The sequence below is a fragment of the Corticium candelabrum genome, chromosome 2, assembly GCF_963422355.1.
Source record: "Corticium candelabrum chromosome 2, ooCorCand1.1, whole genome shotgun sequence".
Classification (NCBI taxonomy): domain Eukaryota; kingdom Metazoa; phylum Porifera; class Homoscleromorpha; order Homosclerophorida; family Plakinidae; genus Corticium; species Corticium candelabrum.
In genome coordinates, this window is record NC_085086.1 from 1,991,716 (window position 1) to 2,010,561 (window position 18,846).

At 41.3% G+C, this 18,846-nt stretch overlaps 1 protein-coding gene across 1 annotated transcript in view; it reads left to right on the plus strand.

The window, feature by feature from the left end:
• The first annotated feature begins 16,571 nt into the window (after nt 1–16,571).
• LOC134198205 (uncharacterized) overlaps nt 16,572–18,846 on the plus strand; it is a 2,829-nt gene continuing 554 nt past the window's right edge. Inside the window, exon 1 of the mRNA XM_062667554.1 lies at nt 16,572–18,846. This exon is cut by the window's right edge and continues 554 nt beyond it. Coding sequence (XP_062523538.1) covers nt 16,781–18,846 — 2,066 coding nt within the window. The 5' untranslated portion in view covers nt 16,572–16,780.

Below are 18,846 nucleotides of genomic sequence, written 5' to 3' on the forward strand. Positions count from 1 at the left end.
TGTGTGTGTGTGTGTGTGTGTGTGTACACTCAAATTCCAAATTTCTCCTCCCACGGCCACGTTTCATGATATAAACTACCATAAAACCGTTTTCGTGTGAGACTACAGATGAGTCTAAAAAAACGATTCGTTTAATTAGATGAACAAACTGCGACGAAAAAGCTTCATGAACTTCCGTCGCCCCATCCTTTGTATTGTAGCTAGATACTGTGTGTACTTGACAACCAAAAAACATCTTCAGGAGTTGAATACCACCTACAGTCAACTATTCACGCGTCCTATACTACAATCAATCCCTTACTACACTGTGCTGCATCTAACACTGTTGATAGTCAATGTTTGCTTATATCAATATCTATGTCAGTAAATACCATACCACAGTCGTTACTGAGTGCATACCTAGACTGTACATTTTAATTGTTTTGATCACACGATTGCAAAACGACGACTACATAAACAAATCTAATAAACGTAATCTAAAATACTAGAAAGTTTGCATGTTTACTTCCATGACAGCTAGCGTTTCAACAAATACGTATTGTCTAGCTAGACTCGGCGTTTCAGTAGACGGTCTGAAAACTCCGTTGGACGTGTTACTCACAAACGCGAGGCGCCTAAGGATACCGTACAACTAATATCTAATTTATTAGATTTGAGCCTACTTAGACTTATTTGAGTCTACCACGCATGTGGGACGAGACGAATTTAGTCTTGAGGTTGAGGGGAATGCTAAGCTTTTGCTACAGTTGGTCTGTCTACGCCTGCAGAGCGAAGCAATTATCGGCACACCTCCTCTGTCAATTCACGTGACCTCACAGTTGGAAGTGTTGCTAGAGAGGCGCTCCATCACTTATGCTGTTGGCGCATAGTTCAGAGGCGTTGCGCATTACGTAAATGGCGGAAGGAATAGACCCGAACTGGGAGTCTCAGTTGAGACCCCATTTATTGCAGGTGGCCCAGCAGCTCCGCCCTCTCAGGCATCGCCTTGTTGCTAGACTATACAGCCAACGCCTTATTACTGATGACGAAGAGGAGAAATTCCGCAAGTCGACTACATCAGAGACGGATTTGGCTGTAGACATTCTACACGTTCTTCGCCATCAAAAAGTCGGATCATTCGACAAATTTTGCGAAGTACTCCTAGAAGTTGGAGATGGTTCCTTATATGACGTGGAAAAGCTTCTTCGTCCTTATCGGACTGACAGCCTGGGTAAGAAAAAGATTTGCACCAATTTTTCTATGTTGTGCAGAATGCCCGGATTTAGACAATCCATGCATTGTTTGGTAACATCCACATACCACATTAATCTTATGATAAATTTATATAATTTATTATATTAAGGTTACGTGACGTGTAAAAGAAGGGAGTGCGGTAGTAACCAGAATTAACTTATAGCACTAGACATAGCTACTATATGCTATAATAACTCTATTTACTACCTCAATATATGCACTGGTGAATGTGGTTGCACGTCACGTGACCACGACACAAGTATGTATTTATGTGTGCACGTACACTGTGTGTGTTTGCGTGTGTTTGTGTGTGTGTGTGTGTGTGTGTGTGTGTGTGTGTGCACGCGCGCGAGCGTGTGTGTGTGCGCGCGTGCATGTACATAATAAGGTAATGCAATGCCTAAAAAGGATTGAAATAAGTGGTAGAGGTCTCAGCTCAAATAAAATAGACGAAAACTTTAAAAGGGCAGTTGTAACACAGGAATGAGATCAATTATGGAAGCAAGAGTGATGGGAGAAGATAAGCAGAGTAGCGAACTTTAAAAAATCAGAGGGAATATATTTCAGGTTATGAACCAGCCACTATTACAATGCATGCACTGTAAGCAAATCTTGAAATTGCAGTCTAGAAAGCTCAGACACAATTACGATAGAGGAAATTTTTGCCCTATAGAAGAACGAGCAAAAGCCGCAGTCAAATGTGTGCGAACGTTATTCACGAGACAAAGTGACATGAAAAGAGATAAATGTCAGTCATAATTCCAGACCGAATCTTCTACTTGATTGGTGGCAAAGCTGGGGGGGCAGTGGGCCCCAAAGTGAAGATCAACAACTGGGAAGAAATTTTATAGAACATATTTGAATTTTTGTACTGCAGTACGACAGTGATTACCAAAGCGTATAAGGGCTTTCTTTTGTCTATTCATATATGCCTTTAGATATATACTGAAAGATGTGATGTCACAGTCTCATGAGAAAAAGAGACAACGCACTAGTGAGGAGGGGAGGTGAACTACGTGGACTTCCACGTCCTATTATGTCCCACCGCCGAACTTGCAAGTCGCTCCGTCACTACTGTACTTTGCTTCTATATGCTTATTCTATTGTAAAGCCATCCTCTGTCTAAATGGTTTGTTGAAGGTTGAAGGTGCGTGAGCGTGCGTGTGTGTGTGTGACTGTGTGCTCTGAAATAGTTTAATAAACGTTGAAAGAAAGCTGTTAAGCTTCCTACAAAAACAAAATGCAAGAAAAATGTTAGGGAATCAGTAGGGTCCCTTGCCCCAGTAAATGGTCACAGAAATTTTATATTGTGAACCCTAATATCGATAAGACTATGAAGAAGTTAATTAAAAAGGAATATCTGAGTAAACTGGGAAGATTTTATCAAAATAAGAATGCATGCCTGAAAATTTTCGTTTTCAATTATTTCGTATACATGCAGTAACTATCGTATAGATGTTTATATATAGTACGACCTTCACAAAAGGCATAGACGATGTACCTATTGCAGACAGTGTTGTTCAACTTGAAACTCGTCCAGAAACTTTATCGAAGCCTTTTTAAGTTTTTCAGTCATGCACAACATATATAGAGCATCGGTTTTACAAAGGACAACACATTTCTAAATGAAGTAGTTGCCAGCCTAGTAATACTCAATTTAGAAAACAGAGTATGGTGTTTAAGTGTGTTGTTAATCATATCAACATGTATTAAATGTATTTTTCGTGTTATGTGTAGTTGTTAGTGCGTTGCATTAGTGTATGGGTACTGTATTTGTAATGCTCTCTAGGAGAGCTCTAGTATGCGGAGTCCTTTTTGGTGTGATACCCGTTCAAATACATCATAAAATCACTATATAGTTCTCCGCACGAAAATGCAGGTTATAGAAAACTACTTGTTAGCAAATTAATTTATCGTTCTATGCATTTATAAAGTACTATCCCGGCACTAAACGACAGTAGCCAGGATGAGGCAGAGGAGACCTTCGTCTTCTCTGAATTTTAGAGCGTGTCACAAACATCAAGCGCGGCCATAACTATTGAAGTAGACGCTCTGGTGTTAACTTGCTTATGCCAGAGAGCTACTTGGTTATAAGTCTTTAGCTATTATTGGTTTTCAAAAGCATTTGAATTTCGCTCTTTTGCAAGCTCAAATTGAAGCCAATTGTAAACTTTAACTAGTTCTAGGCAATAGCCCTAAACTTTTTAGTGTAAAAATGCTTTGTACTTCAGTGCGGGCAACAGGCATGTGGAATTCCGCGGCTCTGGCGTACTGCTCAAGCTGGCCAATAACCAAAATTGAAAAAGGCGCCATATACATTAGCAGAGGCTGCTACAAACGTGGAGTTTAGAATGATGACAACACTCTTTTGCACAGAGGGGCATGTTAAAGGATCGATACGTTTTCACAATTTTTGGCAGGTAAACAATCACAACATTGTGTTTCCATGGGCTAGACTGCCACAATTGTAATAGATGTGTTTGCTCCTGCAGGCTGAAACGTCCGAGATCTGACAGTGACGGATCTGGAGACGCCTCATAACTGTAGGCGGATCTTATAAAACATAGGTTTTACCCATCCATGCAAGGCACCGTCGGCAGAATTTAGTCATAGATGCACGTCAAAGATATGTTCTTGCAGTCAGTGCTGAAAGTCCAGTACCTTGTTTACTACTCTGAGGAAGTGGCCCAGATTTAGGAATCAACAACCATGCGAATGCAAGACAGGCTAGATAGACAATTTTCTGGTGAGCGAAATACAATTCTAAAAACAAATAACCTCCAAATACACGCCTTATGTTCCCAAGAAAAGGCCAAAACTGGCGGTATTCACGCGATTGAGAAGGAACATACCTATACATGTCTGGAATAAGCACAATATTAAGTTCCACCTCTTCCATTTTTGGGTTTAGCTACGGCTCTGAGCACGAACGGTTTGATATATCAGGAACGGGAAGTTTAGATTTGCTGGAGATCTGGTCGGCCATTTCAGAGAAATTCGCTCACGAGTGGAGGCAAGTTTGATCAAGCTAGGAGTAGATCTCATAGCGCACGTTGCCGATGACGCACTTTTGCTCTAGACGCTGAAAGAAACTCACCCGTGCATCGTTCTGGGCATTGTATACAGTTTCTAAGATACGGAGAAAAACGCTATCCCGTTTTCAGTGCTATTTTCGAAATTTCTACAGAGTCCATTGTGACGTCTTTGGAATGTGATCGTAAAACGACAAAGGTCAAACTATGTTGACGGGACCTACACACCAAAATAGGAATTGTGGGACAGGGCTAAAGCCCGTCGCTCAGTGTAGTAGGAATTGAAGTTTTCTGTGGCAGTGACGTTTGCAAATCTGTTTACGGTCTGGAAAGCGAGATAGCGTTTGCTTACCCGTGATGGCCGCCACGGTACAGTACACAGCGTTGCCACAGTTATTTGGCAAAAAAAATTTGAAGGCAACAAAAGCTGACAAAGACACGCCCGCTTATAATTGGTAATTTATTGGCAACACAAAATAATCTTAAAATTTAGCAAATACACCATACTTAGTGTATATTTACGCACAACACGTTCAATGACCTGTATAATTAACTCAGATAATTAATTTTATGACAGCTGCTGTTCAGATGTAAGACAAACAATAGTTAACTGCGCAACTCCTTGTCCGCCAACAAAAGATATGGTTGGGTACCACTTATGAAACTAGTATTGCACATAACCAGTCATTCTCTTCTTGTCAACGATGGCAGCAAGCGAACCGCTTCGTCCGTGTGAATGGCTATCAAACAGGAACAGACTAGTGACGTCCAAGAAAACAGTAAATGAGTACAGTGTAGCCAAAAGTATAGCGGTAGTACAACCATTCAACGCTGATTGTTGCAGTAACCACTCTTCAAATATTTTTCATTCACCTGCCCTAGCAAAAATGTCCGTACTTGCCATCAAATAAAGTGATGATTGCAATTGGATTGCTTCCTCAGCACTCAAGTATCCTGCAAGTGGCAATTCGTCATACCTTATATTTCCCGCAGGTATACAATTTAACAGGCCATCCTTTTGATAAATAGACTCTTGGACACTAGTTTGGGTAGCAAGAAATTTGTGAGCAACTCTGTCGCTGATCAGGAAGCAAGCGTTGCTACCATCACGCTTATCAATTCTTGATTGACATTCTGAATACTCATATAAAGTCTCTACAGCTTTGGAAGGACAAACCGTTTCACCATCGGTCACAACATCTGGAGAATGACTGTCAGAAGCTGTTTTGAATGCTCTGAATAAATTGTGAAAGTGAGGACCTGAAGCCAGAAAAGCTGTTATTGGTTGATTAGTCTTTGTTGCAACTTTTGCAGCCATTTTTGTAGGTTTGGCTGGCTGTTTCTATTTGGCGAAAAGATGAGTCTGACAATATATTGCTGAATGTAGAATGGAGAGAAAACTCTTCACAGTGTCAGCAGTTGAATATACAACGGAAAATATGCGTTCTGCTGTGGGCGAGCTTACCTCTTCAACACCCAGCAGCATTGACCGAACCTTTCCTGAAGCAATGCCATCAGTGTCCCATGCTCTCACTGATATGACTACTTGTTCACGAATACTTATGTCTGTAGCTTCATCCAGAACCAAGAAAAAATAGCTGGTTTGCATAAGGGGAAAAAATTTAGATCGCATCGTGTTTGCAACTGTATCAATAGCAGCCGTCATCTTTGTACTTGCCGCCTTCACTTCTGTCAAAATCTTTGAATCAGGTGCAATGCTGCGAAGAAGCGGAATGATATGATCGGCGGTCGCTACTGGAACATTGTGTTCGACCAAGGAAAATACAAGCTTCAAAATTCCGTCCGCAGCAGCTACAGAGAGACTTGACAGCGTTTTTGGAAGAAGTGACTTCGCGGCATCACGGCATCCTTCTCTTTCCTGCTTTTGTCCTATGTGCTCAGAAGAGCATGCATGATGACGTAATTGCCCTAGACCGCCACTCTCATACCCCAGCTCCTTGTTGCACAGCGTGCAGGCAGCCATGCTGTGTATTATAAATAGGAACACAAAGAATGACTCAATAGCTAGCGATTGACTGAACCATCCTTACAGTCACGTTTACCTGTCTAGTCATACAGGTATATATCAATTACTATGCAATATATTACACTACTCCCTTTTATGCTTGGCTTGTCCTTGAGCCTTATGTTGCAATTGATCTTGTGGATGTCGAACTCGTCGAGGATATCGAGCAACACTCTGGTTTGGTGGATCTTCTGGGAGAATAAAGTGGCAAATTGAGTTGACACCTTTGCTTGCTTGTTCCATTGGTGCTGCAGGAATCTGCTCGCTGTGGTTGAATTCCTCGAAGAATGCGATTTACATGAACGATTTTTCTCTTTCTACCATTCACAATTTCCAGCGTAACTGGACTTCTACTGACTGCACAATCCAACGTACCTCCTTGCCATCGTGGATCTAATTTTCCTGCAGTTGGTATTGACAGCCAGATGGTGTCACCCACACGAAAGGAGCACTCCGTCCGTTGCTTGACGATCATAGTTCTCTTTCTGGCGTTTTGCCGAAATGGCGACCTTAGTTTCACGAAGCCTTTAACCTCTTCCAGCTTGTGTTTAAGATGAGCTTGATAGGATTCAGACTCAAGCGCTGTTTCTGGTTGCAAACTATTAGTTTGAGATGCTCTTGCAAACATTAGACCAAGTGGTAACATACCAGTAGAAAAATGTACTGTTACAATACCAATGCTAACAATAACTGTACGCTAACAATACCAATGGCAAATGACACTTCCAATCATGCTGTTCTTGAAGATATACTCGAAGCATTTAAAGTAACGATCAATTCAGGCGCTCCACCATCCTATCCCATAGTGGGTGATAAGCTGTAGTTCTAGATTTTTCTATGCCAAATGCATCCAATGATTGTCGCAACAACAAACTTTCAAAAGTTTGGCCTTGATCTGAATGAATGACCTCAGGAATTCCAAACATCTAAAATAATTGCACTAGCTCTGATGTAATACTGGAAGCTGTTTGGTCTTTTAACGGAATGGATTCTGGCCACTTGTTAATGTAGTGTTGTATGACTAAGACATATCAGTTTCCTCTTGACGGGATTGGCACTTCTAAAATGTCAACTAAAACCATTTGCCATGGTCGTCCAATTGCCTTTGAAATCAGTGGAGCCTTCTTGGGTGCAAGGGTTTTAGTTTCTTGACATCTATAGCACTCTCGACATTACACTTCAACATCTTTGTTCATACCAACTCAGTAGGCTAACTGCTGCAGTTTGTCGAATGAATTCAATCTTTGTTGATGTCCAGCACTAGCAGCATCATGAGCTTGCCTCAGTGCCTGTTGATGGAGACTATCGAGTAGAATTGAAATTGTAATTGCATCACTCATTGATTTAGGCTTATAACACGTACAGAGAACACCATCGTCAATTTGTCAACTGTTCCCACAGTTGAACATATCTCTATACAACTGAAGAAGTTGCATTAGGAGGTGGCTCTGAGTGTGACATACGTTTACACAGTTGAGAAATAAATGGATCGTTTTCTCTGTGCCTGATACAAACTATCTCTTGACAAGCAATGTGATACTTTATAGCTAGTCAAAAAACATGATTCATCTTTGGAAATTCAACGACAGAGGCGAGATAGGGCATCTGCGTTGGCATTCTGCGATCCTGGATTATATTCAATCTCAAAGTTATACTCCTGTAAAGCTAAAGCCCAATGATAGAGCATTCCTTCGGTTTTTATATTTTGACAACCATTGTAGAGGAGGATGATCAGTATACAACTTGTATGACCGTCCAAGTAAGTAATGTCGAAACTGTTGGATCACACTGTAATGTTTTTCCACTTTGGTCGAACTCCTACTTGCGTAAGCCACCACTCGATTATCTTGTTCTAGCACCCATCTCAATCCAGATTCACTCGCATCTGTGTGCAACATAAATTGGCCAGCATTTGCGTGAAGCTGTGGGTACGCCAAGACAGGTGCTGTACTCAGAGCTTCCTTTAGTTGTTTCAATGATGAATGGATCTCCCGTAATATGATGCAATTGCTAAAACTGACCTAGCTTTGTTACATTCGGAATGGCTCAATTCCTCACAACCTCTATTTTATCTTCATTTGCAAGCATTCCGTTTGGTCGAAAATACATGTCCAAGATATTTTACTTCATCTTTACCAATGCAGCATTTGTATACTCGTATTGTAAGACCAGCTTTCTGTAAACAACAAAAATCTTCTTGCAAATGCTTTACATGTAACTCAACGTTTGCCGAATAAATGAGAAGGTAATCCATGTAAACAGTAAGTAACAAAGGGAACGAAATGTTTGTCCATCAGTTGCTGAAAAGAGCTAGGAGCGCCTGTCAGTCCAAATGGCAATCTTTTTAAACTGAAAAAGGCCTAAACCGTGCTCATGGCAAAACGCAGTTTGTATTGATCTGACTCATGGACTGGTATTTGCCAATATCCATTTTGCAGATCAAGACTAGTAGATACTCTGGATCTGGCCAAACAATCTTGTACTTTATCTACCTGTGGCAGAGGATAGGCATCTTTAGAAGTTCTTTTGTTAAGTTTTGGTTAATCAACACACAATCTGATTTCACTTAATTTGTTTTTACAAATGTTGCTGGTGCCATGCATGAACTAGTGCTTTTTTCTATGATGCCTTGTGCTAACATATCGTTGATTTGAATTTCAGCCTCATTGCGATAATGAGCAGATATCTGTCGAGGTGGAACTCGTATCGAGGAGTAAATCTTTTTAAAACAGAGAAACAGAAGATTCCGAGTCTAACGTCATAGTTTTAGCAACACCTCCCACATATCCTGTAATAGTGGCTGCTTCAGACTTTACAGTAGCCACAACAATCCACTCAATGCCTACCGTTGCCCTATATGGAGCGACTGCCGCCTCTTGCAGAAGCTCCTGGACTATTTCCTGACGACAGTTCCAAGCGTAATGACCTATTCGTTACCGGCACGTGGCCCCTACCCAATGAGCGCTCTCGTAGACGCTGCAATAATATGTGTATTCGGCCAAGTGCCTGCATTGTTTAGTTATTGCACACATACCGTCGTTATTGCCCGCTCTCACAATTATATAATTATAGCATGCTTGCCATGGCACTGTTCCTGATACTGAAACTGAAACCTTACACTAAATCTTACTGCTGCCAAACCAGGAACGCTAACTATATGGTCAGCTGCTCGAATGCTCATCGGGTAGGATCACGTGCCGGTAACTACGTCGGTTATCACCGTTGTTCCAGAGAAATATCATATTTCTTGCCCTCTCGCCGTTTATCCCACTAGCCTACAGCTCCTGCAATAAACGATGCTCGGGCAATAAATATGATATTGCTCTGGAAAGCGTGCGATAATCTATACTTTGACCGCAAGAATAGCATCGTTGACTCTGCCTGCTTAGAGACCGTTCTGGACATTTTCTTGTGCGTGACCTATTTTGTTGCAGTTAAAGCATCTAACTCTGGAAGACTTAGCTTGTTTGCCGTCTACTGCATTCAGGAGTGTCACCTGTTCCAATAATATCTCAACTTGTATTTGTCCCGGTTGCAATTCATTCCTACCAACCGTCTTATCACAGACAGCTGCATTCTTCGAACATTCCTTCTCCATTTTCATCAGTGTCTTCCTGGATCCAGGACGGAATTTAATTCTCGAGTTCTTCCGGCTGCTCGAAGTTGCCGGCTTATCGGTATTGGCAATTCGGCAACAAATTGGTGAAACAGCAACGTCTCTCTAACTGTATCCTCCATGTTTGGCATATCTTGATCCAACAGTTTCGTAACTAATATAGATTCATTGTAGGTGATTTCTTCCTCTGTAACACATTTCGGTTAAACAGCTCAAAGACACAAACTCTACAGGCTTCAGCTTAGTAAGGAGGTGCTATAATAGTACAAACAAGGGATTCAAAGCAAGTTTGATATGATGATGATGCTACTGCAGGAGGTCCACTCAAATCATTGAGGCAATGGTGGAACAAACTTACTGGCTTTGTCTCCATATTTAGATACTTTCAAATTCAAATAAATTATGGCTAATAGTGAAACCTGCATTCTTGGACACAGCAAAACATCTCTTTGATAACACAAATATCAACATCACATGAGAAGGCAGAAAATACCTTGGAGGAGCGTTGAGAAACCAATGATTTCGCTAATATTTTCTCAAACGAAGGGTTATAGAATGGAATTCAGAGATTGAAACATTGGCTAAGATCACGCAATCTCAACCACAAGCTACGCAAGCTACTTTGACACATGGCGTGATCTGATGATGGGTTTATGCCATGAAGACCATTGAATGGAGCTGAGCCTCTGCTTTCTCTGGAAGACATCTGGCAGGAGAAGTGTAAAGAAGGCTTTTAGAACTACCACCTCAACAGAGAGGACTTGGAACAGTCAATCCACTCAACATCAAGTCTGAATATATCCATTCCAAAACAGTTAATACACCACTTGTCAACTTGATCATCTAGCAACAGGTGGAATTGGACAACGTCCCTCAAGGTAGTTCCATCTGCCTGACAACACTTGCCTTACAACAACACGGATTTTGTTTGCACAAATCAGCATTTAGAGACGCCCTATGCCTGAGATATGTTTGGCGACAAATGAATCTGATCATTGCCCTTGCGGAGCTCTTTTCACAGTTGATCATTCTCTGTCTTGTCCTACTGGAGGGTATCCAACAATTCGAAATAATGAAGTTTGGGAATTGTGGCATGACCTGTTGACGGATATGTGCTATGATGTTCAATGAGAACCATTACTACAGCCTTCCAACTGTGAGAAATTTACAAGAAAGAGTCTTAGGCTTGTAAAACAGATGATGAGTCTCGGCTGGACATTGCTGCGAACGGATTCAGTGGTGGACGATTCCAGTGGACTAATTATGACGTGAGGATTTCTATCTCAAACGCAGCTATATACAGCACTAACAAAATTGCATATAGAATTTTTTACAGAAATCAGGAACAAGAGAAAAAACGGAAATACGAGGAACGGGTTTTGACAGTGTAACTAGCTTCTTTCACGCCAATCATACTGTCATGAACAGGTGGATGTACCAAAGATCGCCACAACATTTCTGAAGAGATTAGCTTCCTCCTACCTTACAAGAAGAACACACCGTACAGCTAAACACTCAACTGGATTCGCTGCATCCTTGGCTCTGCTCTTCTACAAGTATGCATCATGTCTTTCAGAGGATCTAGGGTGAAATTCAGAGGCTCAACAATGACAGCAACAGTCTGCTGGCAACAGCAGAAGGATGCTTTAGATAACTCTCTTAATATTATACACACATTTTATTATTAACAAAAACTAGCTTTGTTGTTTTATGTATGTAGTATGATGTAGTAGCAGTAATAGTCTGCGCAGTTCAAGTTGTGAAGCTGCCCTTCATGCTATGCACTCTATTTACGAATATTTTGAAACGGAAGCAATTTTTCTCTTAGATGCTTCGAATGCATTTAACAGCTTGGATAGACAAGTAGCCTTGAGAAACATATCATTACTCGTCTCAGCCATTCATCCTATTCTTGTCAACACCTACAGAAAACCGTCTGATCTGTTTGTTTTTGGTACCCGCTTGTTATCACAGGAAGGGACTACACAAGGAGACCCCTGGCAATGGCTATGTACCCAGTAGCTACAGTCCCCTTATCACAAAAATCACCGCAAATGGATGCAAGCAAATTTGTTATGCAGATGATGCAGCAAGTGGACGAAAACTTTTTTCAATCAGAAAGTGGTGGCACCGGATCATTGATATTGGCCCCAAATATGGCTATCATCCAAATCAATGAAAGTCATGGTTGATAGTCAAGCCTAAGCACCTGAATCCATCACAACATCTATTCAATGACACGGGAATTCGAATAACGACAGAAGGCCACCATTACCTAGGCACAACCCTAGGAGAAAGAAACATTTTGCGACAACTTCCTCACAGCAAAGTAGAATCGTGGAAACAAGAAATGGAGCGGTTGTCACTGATAGCTGAAACACAACCACTAGCTGCATATGCAGCTTTTACTCCTTGGGTTTTGTACGATGGACATACATATCCAGATGCAATGGCCATTCGTCTCAAGTCATCAGTTCTTTGAAAAACACAATTGACTTTCAATTCATCCCCTGCGATTACTAAACGCCCTCTAACACTTAATCTAATGAGAAGCCTCTTTCCTCTTTCTACACGCTTGGGTGGTCTCGGCATAATCGAATCAGCATTGCTTGACAAATAATACAAAAACTTACTGAGAGTTACACAACCTCTGATCATTCGCGTAGTACAGCAAAGTCATGAGTTAGTAGATGTATGTGAACAGCAACAGTCGATCAAGTATTCAGTTAAACGTCTCAAAGAGCAGGAAACAAAGCTGGATGCAGAAAGACTAACTTCGAAACTTTCAAATGATTTGAACGTACAGTGGATTTGTCATCAGAAAAAGGAGCTTCATTGTGGCTTACAGTCTTTGCTATAGAAACTCTAGGTTTGCACTCAGCAAATCTGAGTTTTAAAATGCTGTATGCTTACGATATGGCAGGCGACCACTTTATCTAGCTGACACTTGTACTTGTTATCACATCTTCACTATCAAGCACCCAATGTCATGTCCATAGTGTTCGCTCTTTTAAGACTTTTATTTATGTGTTTGCGAGGTTGTATGTCTGGCAGAAAAGCGTTGTATTTATCCCGTACCTTACGTTCTGCCTGCGCAGAGAGTCCGCTTTACAAGTTGTCTAGATATATGTTTTCATTAAACTTGTAATGAACGAATGACTGTTTTCCTGTTAGTGGTTGCAGTATTATTGTTATTTATGTATAATATGTTATAGAATATTTAGCTTGTTGCAATGTATTGTTGTATGATCTATTCAAATACACCATTTCATTCAGTAGTAGCAGTAGTAAATACCCTAGTTCGTCCCAAATACATTGCGATGCCATGACGAACCGTTCAGATCAGACTGGGCCTGTCCATGACATACTCTTTCGAGGAATAGATGGTTTGCTTATTCGGAAGATACCACTTCGTTGTTTTGGAACAGCTGGTCCATCAGGAATAGATGCTGCTATGTTGAAGCGTCTTTGCAACAGTTTCAATGGCTCTTCCAATCTTTTGTTTGATGCTCTTGCTTCATTTGCAAAGCATTTAGCGTCTGGATGTGTTGATCCGAAGGGAGTTGCTTCCTTTTTTGCTTGTCGTTTAATATCACTGAACAAGAATCCAGGCGTCCAACCCATTGGTGTCTGTAAAATCATTTGCAGAGTTATTGGAAAGGCCATCTTGTCAGTAGTAGGAGGTGATATTCAGTCAGTAACAGGTGCGATACAACTTTGTGCTGGACTACTAGGAGTTTGTGACGCAGCCGTGTATGCAATGCAGAAACTTGACGACGATGACGATGCTGATACCGTTCTTTTGGTTGACGCTACAAACGCCTTCTACAGCCTAAACATACAAACAGCCTTTCATAACGTCTCTAGTTCCTGCCCTACAATTCACACCCTGCTTGTCAATTGCTACTGACAACCATCTTTGCTATTGTTTAGAAGTGAAACAATTTTATCTCAAGAAGGAACTACTCAGGGAGCTCCCTTAGCGATGGCCATGTATGCTCTGGCCACTGTGCCTCTCATAAAAATACAAACAGATGGTAGTCGACAAGTCTGGTATGCTGATGATGCTGCAGTTGAATGAAATATAAACTCTATCTTTGAATGGTAGAAGCAATTACAGGAATTGTGTCCAAATTTGGTTACTTTCCTAATGCCAAGAAGTTCTGGTTGCTTGCTAAACCTCATTTTGAAGACAAGGCTTGTGAGATTTTAGAACACAAACATCAACATCACAACCACTTGTCGATATTACCTGGGAGCACCACTGGGATCCGTCAAAGGTTCCAACAAACAAACGTTAATTATGGCATTGACCAGGTTGAAATCCTTGCGTTAATAGCCAAGTCTCAGCCACATGTTAACTGTGCACTAATCTATGGCCTTCAAGGAAAAATAGACTTATGCTCTCAGGTCAAGCCAATTCATCTCTGAGACATCGATGGCCCTTTCTGCCCGGCTTGGCTGTCTTGAAATACCAAAGCCTACATCAATGGTGACAGAGTTTTCATATTTTGAAAAGATAACTGCAGCGCTTGTTGGGCGCAATCTTTGGCAGCATTTCGACCTATTTGATGTCAGTCACCAAGGAAATTTTATAAAGACTAACATTCAAAGATTGAAACAACATGCAACCAAAGCAAAATCTGATATACTGCTGAATGATTTACCTTCAAATCTGAAAAGATCCATTGAACTTACTCAATAAAATGTTGCATCCAGTTTGTTGACTGTACTTGTTATAGTTGAACATGATTTCTTTCTCAATAAATCTGCTTTTCAAGATGCAATTCATCTCAGATATGGATGGCGTCTTCAACATCTGAGTGAGCTTTGTCCTTGTGCTGCTTTCTTTACTATTGATCATGCTCTGAAATGCCATAAAAGTGGATTCATATCAATACGACACAATGAAAGTCGAGACTTTTTTGGACAATTATTGGATGAAGTCTGCCATGATGTCTTGACTGAGCCCACTTTACAACCTTTGACCTGAGAAACTCTGTCTGGTCGTTCCTTTATCAAAGAAGACGACGCACGATAAGACATAGTAGTCGGTGGAGTATAAGGTGGATAGTATGAAAAACTTTCTTTGATGTTTGTGTATTCAACCCAAACTCTCCAACATACCAATCATTGTCCCTTGAATCATGCTACCGACCACATGAGCAAGAGAAGACACGCAAGTATGAACGAGTCACAAGAATAGAACACGCCTCCTTTACTGCAATTGTTCTATGTTGTATTGGATTAACGAGTAAAACCATGCACGTCTACTTTCCTGGAAAGATTTGCTTAATTGCTGGTTGACAAAAGAGATACATCTTATGGGTCTTCTCTTCACTGGATCAGATGTCAAATCGGCTTCTCGCTTATCAGAGCAGCAGTTACCTGTCTTAGAGGATGTCGTGCAAGACAATTGAGCAACAGCATCAAGGGTAGCATTGCAGTAGCTATTGCCGAGGGCTGCTTGTCAGTCTCTTAAGTAGCAATAGTAAATACGTTATGTCTTTCAGTAGTAAGAATTTGCTGCTTTAATTGTTACCTACTTTGCTGTGAGTGTATACTTAACTTAGTGTTGCATTTGTCATATACACCATTTCTTTCAGTAGCTGTGTGTGTGTGTGTGTGTGTGTGTGTGTGTGTGTGTGTGTGTGTGTGTGTGTGTGTGTGTTTGTGTGTGAAACCTTTGTGACATTGCATATGTACGACATTTCACATATCTTGGATCCACAATTGATACTTCAGGAAAACTAGACTTGGATGTAGATTGCAGAATTAGGAAAGCACCCAAGACATTTGGAGCTTTACGTAAAGCTGTGTTTGAGGATAACAATATGACTACATTGACAAAACGCGAAGTATATGATGCTTGTGTACTCTCTACACTATTATATGGCTCTGAATCGTGAACCCTTTGAAGAAACATCTTTAGAAATTGAATTCTTTTATAATAAATGTCTTTGGTTGTGTCTTGGAATCTCTATCACAACACAGTGGGAAAATCATATCTCAAATGAAACAATAAGGCAAAGATTGGGAGATCTTGACACTATAAACATCAAACTGATAAGACATCGTATGGAATATTTAGGTCATTTGGCTTGAATGCCCAACTATTGAATTCCCAAGGTTTGCTTCTTTGGGTGGTTATTAGAAAATCCTGTACAGGGTGGTGCCAAGAAACACTGGAAAGACATAATTAGAGAGAACTAAATGATTTGAACATTCAAGAAAGCTGTTGGTATGACTTAGCAAATAATTCAAGATTTGCCTGGAGAGACCATTACCATGCTTGTCTGGAGTCTAGTCAAGTGTCATCTGTCAAAGTTGATTTACAAACTGTTGTCTGCCCTGAATGCCACAGACGTTTCAACAAATATTATTTTACATCTGCAACGCTTGTAATTGCAAGATCATTCAGAAGATCTCAAGACATGGCACGTCACAAGTGTGATGCAATACCGATTAACAGATTGAAATGACTCATTTGTTCAAGCCTTTTTTTGTGGCCTTAGTCTACAGACAACAGGCGTGATCGTTCAGAGGGCCGACTTCTAGGTCCAGGTGTGTGTGTGTGTGTGTGTGTGTGTGTGCGCGCGCGCGCGCGCTCAACTGTGTGTTTGTGCAGGTTTAGTTAACTAATCATTAAGAATAGACAGTTGGAGTGTATTATTGCAAGCGTGTGTTCTACTATCCTACTATTCAATGATTATTTTCTAATTTATTTTTAATAAACTGCTTATCAAACGTAATGATATTGTTGTAGCTTCAACTCCTTCTGTTGTTGACCGTTTGGGTCCTGAAGGAAAAGCTCATTTTGATCAAGCATGCAAGAAAGGCAAAGTGCCAGGCAACACGGTGTTCATTGACTGTATGGGAGAGGAAGATGCGGGCAAGTCATGCCTTGAAGCTTCAATGACAAACAAACCATTTGTTGAAGGTCAGGAGAGCACGGAGGGAGTAAAGGTGAAGACGATGATCTCACAAGCAGTTGGACACGGCACCGACTGGAAGGAAATGAAAAGTGAAGAGGAGAGACAAGCGCATCTCAGCAAGCTGTTTGCAAGAGAATTTGTTGTTTATGACAAGGAACAACAGTCCAGCACAGCAATGCCAAGCGAGCAAGAGCAAAGCCCAAAAGCAAGTTCTACAGAATCTGATTTGAAAGCAAATGTGAATGCAAAAGCAAGCGGTTTGAAGTCAATGTACGCTGAAGCTGAAAGTCATCCAGTAGGATACGAGGATTTCAAACATGCTAAAGAAATTGATCGAAATGTAGGTGTGGCCATTAATCTCATGGAGGAGAATGAGGAGGAGATGCGCAAATGTCAAGAAACGATCAATGTGACGATGATGGACAGAGGAGGTCAAGATCAATTCCTCTCCACACATGCTGCACTTATGGCTGACAATGACTATCAATGTACAGCTTGTTTTGTGGTTATCGATGGTTCCAAGCCACTAGATGAGAAGGTGACCACATCCAAGTTTCGTCTTGCAGATGGAACTGTTATCGAGAGACCACGAGATGTTGCTACCACAAGAGCCGACGTCATACGCCACTGCTTCACTGCCCTCTCTGCTGCCTTTCCTGCTGGCAGAAGGCGCAATAAGTTTTTTGGGAAGGGGCGTGTCAAAAGAGCACCAGCAACGTTCATGTTTGCTTCTAGAAAAGATAAAGCAAAAAGTAAAAGTTTCATGGCAAGACAGGAGCAAATTGTCAAAGAAATCATCGCTGAAGAGAATTTTGGTGATCACATTGTGCCCTTTAGTGATGATCAGGTGCTGTTCCATGTTGACAACACAAAGTCAGGAACAGGCAATCCTGATCCAACGATTGTCCTCGTCAAGAAAATGATCGTTGAAATGGCTCGTGAATACTGGGATGAAGAAGAGAAGATTCCATTACCATGGGCCATGCTAGATAAGGGTCTGGGTCTGTTGAGAATGAGAAAGCACAAAGTTCTTGATCTGCACAATGTCTGCCAATTAGCTGCCAGGGTGTGTGATATCTCATTAGATGAGGAATGCAGACAAGCTCTGCGATATCTTTGCAGCCATGGAAGCATTGCATTCTATCACAATGTTGTCGGGCTCAATCAGAAGGTGCTTCCCAACATTCAGTGGGTTGCTGATGTGTTGGCCATCTTTGTCACAGTTCTGGATCGCTCAAGAATTCCTCCTGAGTTGTGGAATGATCTCACGAAGCTTCATCAAGAAGGGATGATGTCATGGAATCTTGCCAAGAATCTGATGAAGAAGGCAGGAGTAGAAGAAGCAAACTACGCTGTCATTCTTATTCTTCTTCAGCTGTTTAATATCATTTCAGGGGCATACTTGGCCGCTCGTTCAATTGCTCCAGATGTAGAAGTCCAACAAGTTCAGAACTTTTATGTTCCCTCTATGGTCACCAAAGAAGTCATCAAGACCCCCTTTGCCTACCAATCAGCATTCTGCTCTTCTACATCTCCTCCATCTTTGTTCTTTATTCCCAGAGGTTTCAATGTTTTTCTCAAGCCTCTATTTTACCGTCTTGTGACCCGCATGGTCAGCAAGTACACAAAAAGCCCACAGCTCAGTAGAAACCAGGTGATACTTCATCTTCACAAGGACGTGGATCTGGAGTTGGTCTACACTGTGAAGGCTGTCATTGTTACCGTCTACTGTCCATCGACTCGCAGAAAACTACCTGCAGATGAAGAGCTTTGTCCATTGTGTGATGGTGTGCGAGTAACTCTAATAGAACAACTCACATATGCGAAGGCACGAGGAATGGATGGCTTTCAGTTTGAGGTCTGTGTTCATGGTGCTGTTGATGTAGCTCCAGATGAATATGACCCAAACCGACTGGCTTCATTGGATGAATATCCAGAAGATGATGTTCTGCTGGACAAAGATCATCAAAGCATTGATCCTCCTGCCAAACTTGATTTGTGGTT